Raw genomic sequence first — 18,285 nt, forward strand, 5'->3', positions numbered from 1 at the left:
TTTTATTTCTCATTGTTTACATTTGTATTTCTCATTGTTTACATTTGATCACTCACTCACTCACTCACTCACAGTTTACATTTGTTTCATGTATTCATTTTTGTGTTGTTTCTTTAAAAAAAAAAATGTTTTCTGTTTCATTTTGTCCATTATCCTATTTTGCACCTTTCTTGGCTTGATCTTGGAGGGGTGTGATCGGCTGCATGTCTCTGTGGTAACGCTCCAGGTCTGTCGTCACTCTCAGTAAGTCACAACATTATGCGCTGGTCCCACAACTGTTAGACATGAACTGCCGTTGAGGTTTATCCTCAACACCCTTTCTCCTGTTTTGACACTGACCGGAGTACTGTAAACCTAAAGTGACAGCTTGCTTTAGCAACTTTGTCAACCGGAATTCGAATAACTAGCTATTTTCTAACACCACAATGTTTTCCATGACTGAGTTTTCTGTATTGTGTTCAAACATTCTCCTTGTTTTTGTTCACCTCACAGGCGGCTCTGTTGAACAGCTTCCCTGATATCTTTGATGAGCTGCTGCAGATGTTCACGGTTCAGGAGGTGGCCGAATATGTCCGCGGAACCCTCGGAAGTATGCCCAGCACGGTTGACATTGGCCAGTCAATGGATGTTGTCAAACTGCAGTCGATCGCACGCACCGTTGAAAGCCGTCTGTTCTTCTTTCCTGGTGAGAACCTTTCTGTGAAAATGAGATCATAGTTCAATGTACAATATCCGTGTATTTGAGATTTTTACTGTAGAGATCATTCAAAGTGCATTCCTCCCCGTTTTCTTGTGTTTTCCTCAGAGTCTCGAAGCATTTTACTTCCAGTTGTTCTGCACCACATTCACTTGCACTTGCGCCAGCAGAGGGAGCTGCTTATCTGTTCTGGGATCCTTAGCAGCATTTTTTCCATCATCAAAAGCAGCTCTATGGTATGGTGCATTGTCACGCAAACAATAGGGGCTATTCTTTCAATCAAATTGAGCAGACAGTTGTCCTCCAATTGACTTGTCTAGACGGTTGTTCTCTATGCCAAGTACAAACTCCCAAAATACTTGCTCTCCAAGTATCATCATAATGACGAAAATTAAAATACAGATGTGTAGTAGGCCCAAGCGTTCATGTACAATGTGATCTAAACAATGCTGGATATATTCAAATACTCCTGGAAATACTCTGAAATGCATAGAAACATTACTAAAAATCATCTAAATATTGCGCAATCAACTTGATGACACAGATAACACAGGATCAGGATTGATTTGGGAGCGGGTTCAGTGTATCCAAATATATTCAAAGTAATCTTAATTCTACAAAGTACTATAAAATTAAGTTTACAAAATGCTCATCAATTTAAATATAACAAAATAACAACTGTATTTAAATAATTATTCAAAATGTATTGCAAATACCAATTACAGATACAGATTATGCCTGAATAAAAGTTTGAAAGCAAACAATTCAAAGTGATGAACTACAAATGTATTCTACTCCAACAGGAAATATAACTGGACTAGAGTTTGTCGTTTAATTAAGTAATTTCTTTCTGTACCACTAGAGGGAGCCCACATATCTTCGGTGGTACTCGTAACACACTTTGAGAATCACTTTATCTCGGATGTTAGCGGTTTATATTCAAAATGCATTAAAGTGACACTTTAACTCACCTACCCTCAGGAGTCGTCTGTTCAGGAGGAAGTGGAGATGATGGTGGAGAGCCTCTTGGACGTGTTGCTCCAGACTCTCTTATCAATCATGAGCAAGTCTCACTCTGTGGAGACATCCAGAGGACAACGCTGCCCTCAGTGTACCGCTGAGATCACGGTAGGTCAAATCAACCCTTCTCATGCGTAAACAAAACCATTAGCAAACTTAGATGTGTAATTTGGTCTCCTCTAGGGGGAGTACGTGTCCTGTCTTCTTTCTCTGCTCCGACAGATGACGGAGATCCACTTTCACCATCTACTTAACAACTTCCATAGCAAGGAGGAACTCAAAGTGGGAAAACCTGACTAACAATTTGAAATTTGCTTGCCTTATCCCGAAATGACATTATGTATCATCTCAAGGAGTTCCTGTTAAAGATCTTCTGTGTATTCCGCAACCTGATGAAACTGACAATCTTCCCTCGAGATTGGAGTGTCATGAGACTTCTTACCAGTCAGTGAGTCAAACGTCTTTCTTCGTGATGTGCAGTCCTCGTGCCATTGATAGTTCAGAAACATAAGCTGCCATTTGATCAAGACTTTCTTCAAATGACTTTGCTGTGAAGGTTACACTTATGCTACGATCCTCGTCATCTATTTTCGGTATCTACCTTTGTTTCGGAAATGACAATGACCGTTTTATGTTCCGCAGCATCATCGTTGTGACAACGCAACTTCTTTCCCCGGCGCTGCACAAGAACTTTTCCGAGGCCGATTTCGATTTCAAGGTGCGTCAGGTGTAATTGCGCGAAACCTCTGACAATACATGTCCATGACGCGCATGGTCTTTGTTTTCCTTTGTTAGGTGTGGAACTCCTTTTTTAGCCTGACCGTGCTCTACATCAATCAGCCCAGTCTGCAGCTCGAGGCGCTTGGGCTCACCAAGAGAAAGAAAGTTCTGGACAAGTAAGCAACTCGCATGTAGTTTGCAGCGTTTCCTATTGCATATGGATGACTATCACTATTTAAAAAAATGTGATGTCCTCGTCAGAATCAAAGCCAATCGACCTTTTGATGATATTTGCTCATGGGACACGTAAGTTAATAATGTTTGACTTGTCTCTTTTTGCAGGTATGGAGATATGAGAGTACTGATGGCGTATGAGCTCTTCAGCATGTGGCAAAAATTAGGTTGGACTCATACTGTATGACATGACGAAGCTTAAAATCACAGCATATGATACTAAATGATGGTTTTGTGTTTTTCATTCAGGTGACAACAAACCTCACTTCATTCCAGGAATGATGGGCCCCTTTCTGGGAGTCACCCTGGTCCCTCAGACTGAAGTTCGAAACATAATGATTCCAATTTTCCATGACATGATGGATTGGGAGCAGAGGAAAAATGGAAACTTCAAACAGGTCACCTTGACATTTGTTGCAGTTTTCGACTCATAGCAAAGAAACGATTTACCTGATTGCGGCTGTGTTGTCGGTAGGTGGAAGCGGAACTGATGGATAAGCTGGACAGTATGGTGTCGGATGGCAAAGGCGACGATAACCACAGGGAGCTCTTCAGTCTTTTGTGAGTGTCAAAATTGCTTGATGACATTCAAGATGTTGTGATGTTTAAAAGGTCATCCAAAAACCATCCATGTTTTTGTTTCCTTTCACGTATTGTCTACCGTCACCCACTGTCGCGGTTTCCTATGGAGCTACATTTGCCCTGGCTGATTTGTTGGTTGCCTTCCACCTCAGCTTGGTTCCTAGTTGATGATGTGTGTAGCTGCACAGCAAAAAAAAAAGATCCCCTCTTTTTCCCAAGCTCCCTCACTCTGCCTCTTTTTCAAATGGACCATGTTAGAAACGGAAACGGGCACCAACATTCTGCAATTGTGTTTGCATCTGAATTTCATTTCTTTTGTATAACGCAATAAATGTGATTGCTTTATTAAGCTACCACATAATTTGGTTTGGTAAATATTATCAGTAAGAAATTACATAACTGTTATATTTTATAATCAGTAACATTAAAATGACCCATCTATTCATCCTAATATATTAAATCACTATTGAATTAAAAATATGTGCATTGTTTATAGTATTTTTGTCAGTATCTTAATATATTAAATCACTATTGAATTAAAAATACGTACATTGTTCATAGTATTTTTGTCAGTATTTCAAAGTGAACTGACAATATACGGAACACAAACAACAAGTCATTGTGAGGACGTCTAAATCATTAAAAGCAAAAATGAGGACCACAGTTGCTGTGAATTGAAAAATAGTACCTAGAATAGTTGGAAAAGTCCAAGGACAGGTTTTCTTGCTCTTTGCGCATACTGCCAACACAATTGCATATCAAAAAGTTTAATTTTGCCTCTGTCACCTTGCGCTTTCTAATGTGGGGTTCAGTTGGTCTTTTAATAAGTGAAGACTGTGCTTTTCGATCTGCTCAGTTGAATATAATTGTCTTTTTGTCTCTTTTACCCTAGGACCCAGCTGTTCGGACCTTACCCTAGGTGAGTTACACAGCTACCACAATTAAAATATTGACTTGCATCCTCACTAAGAACATGTGACCGTTGTTTGTGTTCAGTCTACTGGAGAAGATAGAGCAAGAGACCTGGAGAGAGACGGGCATTTCCTTTGTCACATCGGTCACAAGACTTGTCGAACGACTGCTGGACTACAGGTGAACTAAAAGAGTCACGGTGACTACATGGGCAAAAGTATTGGGACACCTGGTCAGAAAAAAAACGGCAGTAACAATAGATGAAACAACAGTGTTGCGCTTTTAGGAGTTTTCACTCTTGTTTGAACGGGTTAGACATCCATCTCCCATTGCGTGCCTGAATGTGTGCAGTGTGCAATAAAAACTGAATTCCCACTTGAGGGTTTTTCAATCTGCTCGTAAAAAAATGGTGGGTGTCTACGGGACTTTTTGTTCATTCATCCAGAAGATCGTTTGTTTCAATTGTGAAGCTTAGTTGTGTTTGATCATTTCAGTCTGCTTCGAATAGTGTCATTAATTAATAACACTATTCGTTTTGTTTCTTTAGGGACTGCATGAAAGGAGATGAAGCCGAGAATAAAAAAATGACCGGCTCTGTCAACTTTACGGTAAGACATCATTTTAATAGCGTTACAGTGCCTACGCGTCAATGGACGTTTTCAAAGGAACTTTCTGAACTCGAATTAAGAATTTCTACAAATCGGAAGTCAACAAGGAGGACATGTACATCCGTTACATCCATAAGCTGTGTGACCTGCACCTCCAAGCAGAAGACTTCACAGGTATCGGAAATACTTCCTCAATTCATGCCAGATTTGTGAAATTTCCTCTGAGTAACATATTTTACTAAGAATATATAAACGTGAAAAAGTAAAACAAAGATCCCAACTTGACCATAATGTTAAATGGATACTGTCAGTTAATTAAAAAAAAGTGCAGTGTGTTGTAAAACAAGTGTGACAAAGTACAGAAGCTGTTGGCCACAGAGCGGACAGATCTAATTTCATTTGTGAGGCTGAACTTTGCTCCTCTGGCCATTAATTCAGCCAAAGACAGTTGCTACGTTCCAGGCGGCTTCTGACATCTGTTCACAAAAATATGGGCCAGTATGTCTACCAGGTTCCGACACGCTCTGGCGGCCAGACTGTGCAAACTCTCTGACATGTATTGCGGCCCAACAGATGTGACAACATTTTCTCACCCTGAACTGCGTGTCATTGCTGACAGAGGCCGCGTTCACCTTGCTACTGTACTGGGAGCTGCTCCATTGGGAGGACCGGCCTCTGAGGGATTTTCTCCACTACCCTTGCCAGAGCGAGTGGCAACGCAAGGAGAACCTGAGTCGAAAAATTCTTCACTACTTCAACAAGGGCAAGGTAAGACAACCTTGAGTTTTAGCACGTAGACAATGAAACTTGGAATTCCTTTCTGACATGTATCGACCTCAAGAGACAACGACTAAATGGGACAAGAAAACCCGAATTTGAAGAAAATTTGAGTACAACAGTCATCCATCATCATTACTTTCCACTGTTTGGGTCAAAGCTCGGTGCTACTTACGTGAATAAGAAACACTTCTGCCAAGTATCGTTCTCATCACCATACTGACTGCTAACGTATTGTAAAATGCAATTGCATCTGAAACATAACCATCATGGTGGAGCTGTTCCCTTCAATCTCTCCTTCCTAGCCAGTATTCATCCACAAAATATAAATATTTTCAAGGGTTCTGCATTAAACAAAATCTCTCAGGAGCAACTTAGAAGAAAATTATGGCAAGACCTAACCAACCGCTGTGCTGCCATCTGGATAAATTAGATCAAGTCCATTTCTTACTAGTTAGCGATATGGTTTCGAAGAAATTGCCTTCATAGCTTTTACAGCTTTTTGTGCTCAGCGATACCGTTTCTAAAAGTATTTGAATTTCCTTGTTTGTGGTCCCGCAGTGTTGGGAATACGGCATCTCTCTGTGTCGAGAGTTGGCTTTCCAGTATGAGACGTTATATGATTACCAGAGCCTCAGCTGGATACGGGTAAGTCAAGTCTGTACGCTTCCTACTTGTGCAGAAGTATTTGGCCTCTGATGACCACATGTGACTTTTCCATTTGCATCCCGTGTCAGAAAATGGAGGCGGCCTACTATGACAACATTATTGAGCAGCAACGCATTGAACCAGAGTTTTTCCGAATGGGCTTCTATGGCAGGAAGTTTCCCTTCTTCCTCAGGGTGAGTCTTTCTGACGATGAGATAATGTCACTAAATGTGAGGGAATGGAAGACATATATTTACAGCTTTAATTAAATATTTTCTCACATTTTTTTTTAGATGGGTGTGTGTCATTTTCTTGTACAGAAATTAGTACTAAAACATTCAAGTAGAATGTGTCAAAATATTACCCTTTTTGTTTTTAAATGTAGAAAAACAGTTGAATGAAAATTCATCAGACAGTTTTTTTTTTATTTATATTTATGATTAAATTAATGTAAAAAAAAGGTTTGTAGTGGCCCCTCTTCTTCTACAATGGTACAAGGTACAGTATAACATTTTGATGATTAGATAAATATTAATTATACAAATTTTAAATGCAATTTTTTAATGATTTTTTTATTATTTTCATTTAAAACAATTAGATATGACACTGACATTAAGTCTTTTTTTTTTTTTTTTTTAAATAAAGTATGTTTAACTCCTTCCCACATGTTGACCTGCAGCCTATTCACATATTTATAGCACAAAGTGACGTGGCCCCTCTTCTTCTATCCATTTGTGGCACCTGAGTTAAATACATTTGGACAACCCCGCTTGAAACGAAAAGAACATTTTGCATTTGTATCTTAAAATATATTTTTTTTAATATTTATGAGCTCATGGATGCTGTTAAAGATGTTCCTCTTCTTCCTCAAGTTGAGCCGTGTGTCACTCTCGACAATTGCTTTACCTCTTTACAGAACAAAGAGTTTGTCTGTCGTGGCTATGACTACGAACGGCTGGAGGACTTCCAGCAAAGGATGCTGGGAGAATTTCCGCAAGCCATCGCCATGCAGCATCCCAACCAACCCGACGACACCATTCTGCAGAGCGATGCACAGTGTATCCCACTCACTGTACTGTGGCCTTGTGTTTGTCAGACAGTGACTCATAGAAGTAATGTCATAACAGTATAACAAAAAAGAATTCCAATATATAAGATGATATTTGCCTGAAGTCGAATGATGAGAACGGTTTCCATGTTGCAATATTTATAGATGTCTTAAGTGGACAAGTAATAATGTAATGTACTTCCTGCCTGTCAGCGTGTTCCTTGACACTCAGCTTGTAGATTTGCAGATCTATGCGGTGACACCAGTGTCAGATATCTCAGATGTGCCTCAACTGGAACGTGTGCCCGAGAGGATCAAGAGCTTTTACCGCATAAACAATGTCAGCCGCTTCCACTATGACAGGCCTTTCCACAAGGGCCCCAAGGACCGCGAAAATGAGTTCAGGGTACGGTGAGGTTGTCGTGCTCAGAATTTAGATGTAGTGCTACTTGAAACAGAGAATGCTCTCGCTCTTTTGAGTGAGGCCCAGTTGCTTCAAAAGTAAGAAGTGACACCTCTCTGTGGTCACCAATGCAAACTGCAGCGCCAGGGCCTGACCGTGAAGAAGTGCTGTGCTCAGCAAAAATGACTACCGCACAGTACATCATCTCCTTTGATATGCAAGAAGGCTTTAATCCATTTGTCAGAGAAGACAAACACAATCGATTTGGAAATGTTGATGATGATTAAACTCACATAAAAGAAGAATGTGAATCACAACATCACGACTAAAACATCGATTTTTGCTATTTTAATTTGAGAGAGACAACAGATTGTGAGAACACATTTTCATTCGCAATGCTGATCTAAAATAAAGCAGGAGAGATTTTTTCAAAACAGAAATAGTGTGTATTTGAGATTAGTCATAAAATTACAAAATTAAAGTCAATTATGACCAATATTTCAGCAGCGTTTGTGGTATTTTAATCATGTTGAGTGAAGATGCAGTCACTTTTGGCATCAATTGCAGTGCTGCAATGTAGTGAGAAAATTATTATAGCTGGGAAATTCAGACATCTGTAGTTTTGGACAAAAGGTCAAATACAAAAAAGACCTACAGTCAGTAGGCTATCATGTAAATAACATTTTATCAGCATTCAAGAAAAGAAAGCACAATTGCTAAATGATCATTCAGACTTTTGATTCAATTTGGATACCAATTTAGGATCATTTCAATATTTATTGTTTTCCTTTGGGTTGCTCGCGTTTCCTACCTTGAAGTTCAGAAACTACATGTTTTTTTGGAGAACACATGGCACAGTGACCTAATTATGAATCCAAAAGCGCATGCTGGCCAACTGACGTGGGGTGCTCAACAGGACTGCTGCCCATTTCTCCACGATTACAATACCATAAACAATAACCCAATTCTGCTTGTTCCAACAGAGCCTGTGGATTGAGAGAACAACGCTAATCCTCTCCCGCCCTCTCCCGGGCATCTCCCGCTGGGCCGAGGTGGAAAGGAGAGAAGTGGTGAGCTACGCGTGTCGCATTTACTTGAACTATCCAATCTTGAGGCTCAATAATCATTATTCTTCTGCTCCTCAACTAAAATAAATGGAAAAAAAAAAATATCCCTGTACTTGCAGGTGGAGGTGAGCCCTCTGGAGAATGCTATCTACGTGGTGGAAAATAAAACCCAGGAGTTGCGCACTCTGATCAGCCAGTACCAGCACAGACAGCATCACGGCAACATCAACCCGCTCAGCATGTGCCTCAATGGGGTCATAGACGCCGCGGTGAACGGAGGCATCGCCAGATACCAAGAGGTAGATACGGAGCACTGGCTCATGCGTGGAATTCTCCTGACCATTGACACCTGCCTCTTCAACAGGCATTCTTCGACAAGGACTACATCAGCAGTCACCCTGAGGACACGGAGAGGATCACCCACCTCAAGGACCTGATGCAGGAGCAGGTCAGAATTTATAATGTCAAGTAATGCCTAATCTAAATTTGCTAGTTTTCAAAATGATGTAGGAGAGTCACTTTTGTTACAGGCTCATTTTTTTCCAAATTCTGTTTCAATAACAGGTGCAGAAAAAAAAACCCAATGCCAAACATGAAACAGAATTTAGATAGAATGCTACTCTTTTGTCTAAAATGAATAAGATAACTGTTATTTTCAGGTACAATGAATAACTTTAAACATGCGTTTTGTTACTTGTTGTCCACTGAAAATGACATCACTGTTGCCCAGAACTCAGGTCACGACCAATCAGCAATGAGTGAAGTATCCCATTAAATATCTTTCTTGCTGCAGGTGCACATTCTTGGAGTGGGTCTGGCTGTTCATGAGAAGCTGGTCCACCCGGAGATGCGTCCACTGCACAAAAAGCTGGTGGACCAATTCCACATGATGAGGACTGGCTTGCACCATGTGAGTTACAGTTGGAACAAGTTGACACCTTGCTTTTTCTTGCCGTTATACAATATTGGCTTCTCATAGGGCTGCGCAATTAATCCGTTTTAAATCATGATCATGATTTTGGCTGCTAAAATGAATTTACCCCAATCGTCGGTGGTGTTTATGCTGAACAAGCCAGTCATGTCAAAAGAAGAAAATAACTGCAAAAAAATTGGAGCTCAGGAGCATAGACAGGAGTTAGTGTTTCATTGTCTGGACTTGTTTCAGATTCAGAAATAACATTAAATAAGCTAACTGCATATTTGTTCAATTAGCCCTTGTTTTATTTCAGCATTTATTCTAAAGTTCATTTTTAACTGAAAACTCTATCCATTTTATTTTTGAAAAATTGTTCAGCAAAACTGTGGATGTTTTCCTTAACATGAATAATTATGAATAATGATCTTGATTACAACATTGAACAAAAAAACAAACAAATTATGGTTATCATTTTGGCCATTATTGTGAAGCTTTATAGCGAATTAACACATTAAAAAAGAAAAACTCTCTAATTGGCATGTTGACACTAGCACGTGAGCAGTATAAATATTCAGAGTAGTATATTTTTGGGACACAGCAGGGTATGCCCGGCGTGGATCGATTTGGCCCTGCTGGCTGCTCCGGGGTCAATTCTCCAAGAGGCGTCCTGTCCTCCCACAGCCACATGAGCCCCGAGAGTCTGCGGCTCATACACAGACACAGGTCAGTTGCCTAACAACACGTACACACACAATTAAGTCTCTCCCGGTATTCGGATGAAAGGTTTCAGAACATTTCACTGACCCTTAAAATGGAATACAGTCGTCCCTCGCTATATCACGGTTCATGTTTTTCTGATTTTGTGCATGGTGGGATTTTGCTTTGATTATTTTTTCCACACGCACTGTTGCCGCTGAATCATGTAAGCAATAAGTGGGAGCAAGAAGGAAAGAGTGTGTAAAAGGCAGAGAATGTCCAATGTTTGGGATTATTTCACACTTGATAAAAGAAGCTCAAGTGCAATGTAATTTTTGCAAAGGACAAGTGGCTTAATTTCAAGGTTGAGCAGCTTACTTTTTGAATTCCGATACAGTCACTATTACAAATTGTCAGTATGCAATGTAATCATTGCAAAGTACCATAATATTCAAGTAATGTAATGCATTTTGTTTAGTTTTAATTCCATTTTGCAAATATACTAATTAAGACAAAATCAATTCAATTAACCATCAATAAAATCCAATGTATTTATAGGACAGCTGTCTATAGAACAGAATTTAAGTCCCAGATTTTCTCTTTAACCAACTTTCTCCTGCAGCCCTCTGAACTTGCAGGGTTTGATTCGTCACTCGTCCTCCTCTCTGTCCTCTCACACTTCGAGCGAGACAGGACCGGTAAACCTCGCCATAATGACAGAGGGTCTCATGGGGGAGCATCCTGAGGAGTCCATACACATGCAGGTAATGCGACAAAATGACTTTGACTACACTTTCAATTGTACAATTTCATTTTGAAAAACATATCCCGTGTTATTCTCATCCGTGCTTCACAGCCGAGCCCTTCGTCCTCAAGCCTGAGCTCGATACGTTCCAACTCCTCCCAAATTATAAACTCTGCTCCCTCGAGTGCTAGAGGTATGTATGGTTGTAAACGATTGTGGCTTTGTGATAGCTTTGCATGATATAATAGTGTATTGTCTGACATTTCACAATGGGAACAAATAAACTTAAAAGTGGAACTTTTCTGGTCTAGCTGCAATACGCTTTGGTAGCCTTAACGTTTTTGTATTTTGCAGGCTCGCCGTCCTTGCCTGACAAGGCCAAACACAACCGGGAAGTGATGATCCTGCTGCCATCTCATCGTGAGCGGGCCAACAACTCTCTGTACTACAACTTGGCGGAAAACGGACAGGTAGGACGCAATGAGTCCAGATCACATGAGGGACAAACAGCAGACCATTGAGAAAATAGCACAGCCTCTGACACAATATTTGTCATCTTGGATAGAATAACCACGTGCAGCGTGCCTTACTGCAACAAGTCAGCCCCTGCAAGCCGTGTACGGATCCTCACATGACTCTGCCGGAGAAAGGTGCTGGCGAAATATTTGTGCTTTGTGTTATTTGCAAGCAAGATGACGCCTTTCTACTGCCTACAGTGTTTCCCAATGCTCCCGGCAGCTGGAACCTGGATGGAGAGAACAGGGACCATGTGTCCTACATGCCAACTTCGACTGGAGGTGTAATTATGCCGCCCATCCCTCCAAGATCTTTCCCTTCAGGTACGTGTCCCATTTACAGCAGAGATTGTGCTTAATCTTGAAAAAGATGCTTTATCACGTCCGATCTTTTTTTTTTTTTTTTCTTCTTCTAGGACACTTCCTGATGCAATGTGACACGTTTAACCCCCAAAACAGCGACCCTCCACCTGCCCTGCCCGTGCGTTCACTTCGAAAGGTACAAACCTGGGATGAGCATTATGCATATATTCATTCTCTACAAAATTATACAAATATTTGTGTGTGTCTGGAATACGTTAATTGGATTTAAGTTATTTCATATGATTGGTTTTAGCATTTTTGGAGTGAATTCATTATGAACAGTACAATCAGATTTTTATGATGTATATATATATATATATATATATATTTTTTTTTTTTACATTAAACAAGGTAAAAGTTTTGACATGGTTTACCTTGGTGTCTTATTTGAATCACAAAAAGCTATTTCCATCCTAATCGATACACCTTTGACATCAGTCGCAATTATAAAGTCGTGGTGGCGCTCCAGGGTTGAGTTCTTAACACGTGCTTGTTTGTCTCTCTCCCTCCAGTCGCCCCTCCACCCAATTCCCGGTTCCCCCACCAGCCCTCAGTCAGCTTTAGGGGGCAGTAACTCTACCCTGTCCGGCAGCGCCAGCAGCGGCGTTTCCTCCCTGAGCGAGAGTAACTTCAGCGGCCAGTATCCCGATCCTGGCCCCATCAGGAATGACGCCTTGGAGCCCCTCCCCAGTCACCTGTGGTCGCCCCCCGACGAGTACCTGGCCTCTTCCTACCTGCACATTCACTACGGCACCCCGGAAATGGAGTCGGTGGACCCGGTCCGCCCTTTCCACTACCGTAGCCCCGCCTCGCACCCTCACTCCCACCCTCACACCCACGCTCACTCTGGGCTTGACGGCCACTCCCACGGGCCGGCGCCTCATCATCACCCACCCGTCCACGGGCCTCATCACATCCCCTATCGCAGGCCCCAGCCCCCTGCCATCCCACCCAAACCTTACCTGCGGGAGGGCTGCATCCCGGAAGAGGATCTGCAGCCTCAGCCCATTCCGCTGCCCCGCAGGATCTTCCACTCCCCCCACGGGCACAGGGACGAGCAGGGAAAGCATCCCTGGGAGCAATGCATCAGTGAGGAGCACGAGGAGGCGCAGTGATCCCCATCTTCCCTTCATGCGCACTGCGTGGAAGTAGCGGGGAAACGTCCGACATGAAAGCATGTTCCTCGCTGTGTTTTTAACTCAGTGCGCACGGGGGGCGAGGGCGGGGCCGCGGGGCTCGTTTAAAAAAAAAAAAAAAGAACAGGAGCCGCTGACTAACGGGCCAGCGAAAACATCTTGATTGTACACAGTTGTACAACTTGTCTGTGAGCATGTTTTCCATTTGAGAATAATTCGACAAGCGTTTTGTGAAGTCTAGCGACCATGATCATGCCAGTACAAGATGAACTCACAACGCAGCGTTAGGTGGTTGGCTATTCACAGTGAAGTGACTTCTGCTTTCAATGCTTCACATCCAGGAATTCTTATTTTGATAAATTTGCTACACGATAGTGTTTTCAAAGGCTTCATATTGTACATCCATTACACTGTTAAGTGCTCCTTAATAGTGACTCATGACTGGAATGACGCTCTCTTTTCCGATAAGATGTCGAGCAGGTTGCGAAGATCGGACCGCCATCTCAAGGGACTGACTACTCTCCATCCATACCGTGCGTATGGAAACCCACAGTGAATGTAATTCCAGATGATCAACTTGTACACGTTGCAGACCTGATGATTCCGATTTTTCTTTTTTTTTGTCAAAGTGCTTTGATTTGAATCTTTGTGGTGGACCTAAAACGATACGTGGAGAGGAACGGCTATGGGCTGACAGGTTGCCTGGAATGAATCACTCCCAAAACTGTCAATGTGACTTGTTCTCAGTGAATGAAGGCTGGAAGGACTCTCCACTTCACACCTCTTGTCTGTCACGCTTTCTGCTCCCCCTCTCCTTTACTCTATCAGATCCTGTTAAACAGTGAGGGCTAAACCTGGATGATGACACTGTCAAGCCCCTGATCCACTCAGAAAGTGTTGCAATCGCCTACTTGCCTTAAGCGCAGTCACATACAGTTTGACCTTTCATCTGGACTCTAAGCTCTTCTCTGTGTTCACTCCCTTGACGGAAAAAAATAAATCCGCTTAGTGATGTTTTTCTTTTTTTTTTTGCTTTGGTTTCCGGTTGTGGTTTTGTTCGTAGTGCTGATATTTCTTATCCTACCTGCGGTTCTTCTCTTCTCGGTCACGGCCTGTTACGTACGAACCGATAGCGTATCAAACAGAGAACAAGCGTTTGTTTCAATGCAATGGTTAAGGAAGGTGTTGAACTTTTTCTTTTTTTTGTTTTTCCTCCCTCGGTGTTTTATTTGGCAGGTGGAGGCTTCGTGTTACTGTACATTGCATCTCCAGCTGACTAGACAACATCTATTTTTGTATGTGAGATCATCAGTGGTGTGAGCTTCTTTACAAAGGGCCCCTCGTACTGCACGCCTTGCTGTACTTTGTATGGAAATGAGCCTGAGGTTAGATATAGACACCGTGCGAGTATCGACGAAGGAGGAGAACTACGGAACGAGTCGATACTCAAACCATCGGAACAATTCCGATTTTCCAATGTAAATTCTGTTACTGTACATACAGCGGTATTGTGAGATATTTTTGAGAATTATTGCAGACACCTGGGAAAAAGATTTATTGTTGTTTTCGTGTATATACATGTACTCCAGAGATCAATGTAATTGATAAATATCTATAATCAGTGTTTGAAAAAGGAAGAATCCATTAGACTGTGGGTGTCTCCACCGTTCTTGACTATGAGTCTCATATAAATAATTTATACACTTTTCAATGTGCTTTCCTGTACATATGGTGTTAGCATGATCGGACAGTGTTTGGTTGTAAAAGTGGTTTTCCTACTCCCATAACTGCTGTGGTATGGAATTCATTCACAATACCAAACAATAAAGACAATCTTTTATCAGCATCACCAACTGGCACCCACTTTGTCTTTGCATGGCTACGAGAAGTAGCCTGGCCTCACCAGTAGTATTGTTCAAATACTTTTGAGTACTAGATTAGATGGGTTGTAATTTATATCGGTTCGATGAATTAAATCTGAAAGTCTATAATTCACTCATTGTCACATCAACTAATAGGTAGAAATCCTTCAGTCAAAATATCCACTAGTCCCTCTCCAGAGCTGCAGGGGGCAGAGATAAAACAGGCACATCACAATTCACCAAATGTCTTGTCAGATGCCAGGGACGGACGGACGGCCATATTGCCTACAGACCAGCATGTGAGCTGGGTGAACAAACCAGGGAAAGCCTGTGAGTGAAAGAAAGAAAAAGCTTCACAGAGAAAGCAAAGACAAAAAAAAAACCCCAAAGAGACTCCTCAGTTCCTCATCACATGCAACTGGTAGGAAATATTGTTCTAAATTTGGTTGATGCTTAGTTTGTTTGAAATGTTTGGTTTGAGCTACAAGCTGTGTTTTTCTGACCTTTGAGTGGCTCAATCGATTTGAAGTATTCACAAAGGCAAAGTGGATGTTTATGTTTGGCATATGTCTGCTTATGTTTAAAGACTCAGTTAAGTTGGTTATTTACTTTTACTTAGTTACTTAGGCTTCATAGTTTCCTGGTCACCTCAATGAAAAATGGATTTGGTCAGGATGGTGAAGCCAATGAATGAACTGTCAACATAGTGAATAAAATGACTAATGTAGATATTGAAATCAATGGCTTGATGGACCAAAATGATTTTATGTTGCGGATTGCTACTTTTGTCAACTTCCGCCTCTGTTAGCGTTGTCTCAAGTGATTCCCAAACAAGTGACATTTTAGAAGATTTCTAAAATGTTCTTTTCACAGTTTTTGTGATGCTGTTAACCTAGGAGGTGAAGATAATGTTGAATGCATCCTGTGCAACAAGGACAAAAACGGACAAAAAAAAACACATCAGGAAAAAGAGACTTTTAATACATGTAACAATGCTAATAAATAAAGATTAAACGAGTGCACAATCAAAATAAAATCCAACCAAATGAACAAAATACTGAACGGTCAAGTACGGTACCTCAAAAAGAAAATCCCCCCAGACATTTACAAATTTTCTTAAAAACTTCCAGAGGCAAACATAGACATTGTATAAAAGCATCTTACAGTAGAGCATTTTGTCATTTGATTATAGTACTTTACAAATTATTGAAGGATAAATACTTATGGCTGACCTCCAACATGAGACGCACATGTGAAAAGGTGTTTCCACATGTGTCTCTCAGATGAGCTTCAAGCCCTTGTACACGTTTGAAAAGATCGATAACAGTGAAGTGACGACGATGACGGCGGCCCACCAATTGACGTGAAACTCACATTTGACTTATATATCTGTAAATGATTTTGAAAAGCTTTACTCTGTTGGTCTCTTCTCTGTTGGTGCATCGCAGAATCAAAGTCAAGGGCGTGTCTGCCCAAGGATATGGCTACATCAGGCGTTTGCGGGAAGAACACTCAACTTCCGTCCTTCCGTCGGCCCCACGGGTGCGGAGGCGCAGAAGCGTCATCAGTAGGGCGCAAACTTCTGTCTCTCTGGCTTTTTGATGCAGTTGGCTGAGGAGATTTTGGCCGTGTAGGCCGCCAGAGTGGTGTGGGACGGCGCCGCCGTAACCGCCACGGCCGGGGCGGGGCCGGACAGAGTCAGAAAGGGGATGGACTTCATCCCCAGCAGGCCAGAGAGGGGCACGGCTCCGTACGGGGTGCCCATCATGTGAGCCGGGGTCAAGGCGCCCACGGTGGCCAGGGTAGGAGCGGGCGAGGCGGCCGGGGACGCCGGCTGAGTGAAGGCCATGTTGAGGTCGACGGGAGACGACATGGTGGAAGCCTGGGCTGTGGATTTGGCCGTTTCTAAACTGCGAGGGCAGAAGGGAGGGAAAATGAAGACATGCGGCGGTCTGCATTTGAAATGTATACATCATTGACCATCGTGTTAAGTTCATCATGCCATTGCTATCACGAGAAGAAACTGATTCATTGTGCAGCCCTTGTTGATTGAAATGAAAAATATGTGAAGGCCCCAAAAGTAAAACTGAAAAAGTGGCGCCTTAAGTGTTTAATTTGATCTCTCACCACACTCAAATTCTTCCCCATTGTTTTCCCATTGCAATGAAATGCCTCGAATCTGTTCCGGCCTCTCTAAAAACTAAAAATAGTATGATGTTAATGTGATTTTTCACAGAAACGCCTTTTTTTAAAGCATAGATAATTGAATACAAATAAAAAGTCTGTCATACTCTCTTTAGTTCTGCTGCTCATTCTGGTGTTTGAGCCTTGGCCACTTGCGGGCAGTATAAAACAGACAGCATTGTACTAACTAGAGGATCAGCTTCTCAGTGTGGCAGAAAAATTGGGTGTTCTTCTCAGAGGATAAAGAATATATGCCTGTTGATATCGTTACATGGTGTGTCAACATGTTTCAGCACTGTGTTGCTTAAACAGCATGGCCGCCAAACAGATGCTAACTGTTAGCCCGTGTCGCTATGAAGTTTCCCATTGTATGTTAGCATTCAGGAAGCAGAGGCTAGGCAGGTACTTGAAATAAAAGACTATTTGAGTCCTAACAAGCAAATTGTACCCGACGAGAAAACAAACTAACAAAAAAAAAAAAAAAAATCTGAGATAATTTATCCAATTTTTTTTTTTATGCTTTGAATTATCACCAGACATATGGGTGGGCAGGCTGATGATCTTGGCAGATTTCACATGCTGCGTGCATCTCAAGCTGAGGGAATGCTCTAGATTTTTTTTTCTCTCTCTATCAAAGTGGTAGAGAGGCATGCAAGAGTGCCAGCATCTCCCCATCAGTGTTCATTAGTCAGGAAATTGCGAGAAAATGCATTTATAATCTTGCTACACACCATGCCATGTCTTCAAGGCTTTCATTGAAGTGCCAAACTTTTTATTTATTTATTTCCTACCAGATACAAAACAACATACTATTTCCAGTACTGTAGTCTGGAGTCGCACATGTTTTATCAGGGTATTATTATGTTATTTGATCTAGTAGGTATTATTCTGTACAGAAGTGTATTTCTATTACACCCACAATTTTTTTTCTTCACATTATTGTGACATGATGAATGTCATGTTTGTGATAAGTATCGTTTTTCACATAATACCTTCACATTTTTATGTGTTAATATGTATTAATAATAAGTTTGATTTCTGCATTTGGCTAAACAAAACAAAGCAGCCCCTTTTGGTTCAGGTCAGAGCCACTATGTAGGTATGCATATCTTCTTTTTACAATCTTTACAAACGCTTGACCTTTTTGTAATT

At 41.5% G+C, this 18,285-nt stretch overlaps 2 protein-coding genes across 3 annotated transcripts in view; one reads left to right on the forward strand and one right to left on the reverse strand.

The window, feature by feature from the left end:
- Positions 1–14,926, forward strand: part of dock3 (dedicator of cytokinesis 3) — a 42,920-nt gene extending 27,994 nt beyond the window's left edge. Inside the window, exons 24-54 of one of the 2 annotated variants that reach the window (XM_085919558.1) lie at positions 493–685; positions 806–933; positions 1,679–1,825; positions 1,901–1,999; positions 2,071–2,165; positions 2,360–2,435; positions 2,513–2,613; positions 2,780–2,838; positions 2,921–3,069; positions 3,147–3,232; positions 4,146–4,172; positions 4,250–4,345; positions 4,713–4,773; positions 4,854–4,947; positions 5,393–5,541; positions 6,112–6,198; positions 6,288–6,392; positions 7,115–7,256; positions 7,486–7,652; positions 8,633–8,719; positions 8,836–9,015; positions 9,081–9,164; positions 9,510–9,626; positions 10,213–10,355; positions 10,951–11,092; positions 11,185–11,266; positions 11,428–11,543; positions 11,639–11,723; positions 11,790–11,912; positions 12,005–12,087; positions 12,464–14,926. In XM_085919558.1, the coding sequence (XP_085775684.1) occupies positions 493–685; positions 806–933; positions 1,679–1,825; positions 1,901–1,999; positions 2,071–2,165; positions 2,360–2,435; positions 2,513–2,613; positions 2,780–2,838; positions 2,921–3,069; positions 3,147–3,232; positions 4,146–4,172; positions 4,250–4,345; positions 4,713–4,773; positions 4,854–4,947; positions 5,393–5,541; positions 6,112–6,198; positions 6,288–6,392; positions 7,115–7,256; positions 7,486–7,652; positions 8,633–8,719; positions 8,836–9,015; positions 9,081–9,164; positions 9,510–9,626; positions 10,213–10,355; positions 10,951–11,092; positions 11,185–11,266; positions 11,428–11,543; positions 11,639–11,723; positions 11,790–11,912; positions 12,005–12,087; positions 12,464–13,066 (3,906 nt within the window). In that variant the 3' untranslated portion in view covers positions 13,067–14,926. The remainder of the gene's footprint in view (positions 1–492; positions 686–805; positions 934–1,678; positions 1,826–1,900; positions 2,000–2,070; positions 2,166–2,359; positions 2,436–2,512; positions 2,614–2,779; positions 2,839–2,920; positions 3,070–3,146; positions 3,233–4,145; positions 4,173–4,249; positions 4,346–4,712; positions 4,774–4,853; positions 4,948–5,392; positions 5,542–6,111; positions 6,199–6,287; positions 6,393–7,114; positions 7,257–7,485; positions 7,653–8,632; positions 8,720–8,835; positions 9,016–9,080; positions 9,165–9,509; positions 9,627–10,212; positions 10,356–10,950; positions 11,093–11,184; positions 11,267–11,427; positions 11,544–11,638; positions 11,724–11,789; positions 11,913–12,004; positions 12,088–12,463) is intronic. The other variant, XM_085919567.1, reaches the window with a different exon arrangement.
- Positions 14,927–15,941: 1,015 nt separating this feature from the next.
- Positions 15,942–18,285, reverse strand: part of pcbp4 (poly(rC) binding protein 4) — a 28,610-nt gene continuing 26,266 nt past the window's right edge. Inside the window, exon 14 of the mRNA XM_085922077.1 lies at positions 15,942–16,859. Within this exon, the coding sequence (XP_085778203.1) occupies positions 16,514–16,859 (346 nt within the window). The 3' untranslated portion in view covers positions 15,942–16,513. The remainder of the gene's footprint in view (positions 16,860–18,285) is intronic.

This window comes from Syngnathus leptorhynchus, chromosome 1 (genome assembly GCF_054491065.1).
Source record: "Syngnathus leptorhynchus isolate UIUO chromosome 1, UIUO_Slep, whole genome shotgun sequence".
NCBI lineage: Eukaryota > Metazoa > Chordata > Actinopteri > Syngnathiformes > Syngnathidae > Syngnathus > Syngnathus leptorhynchus.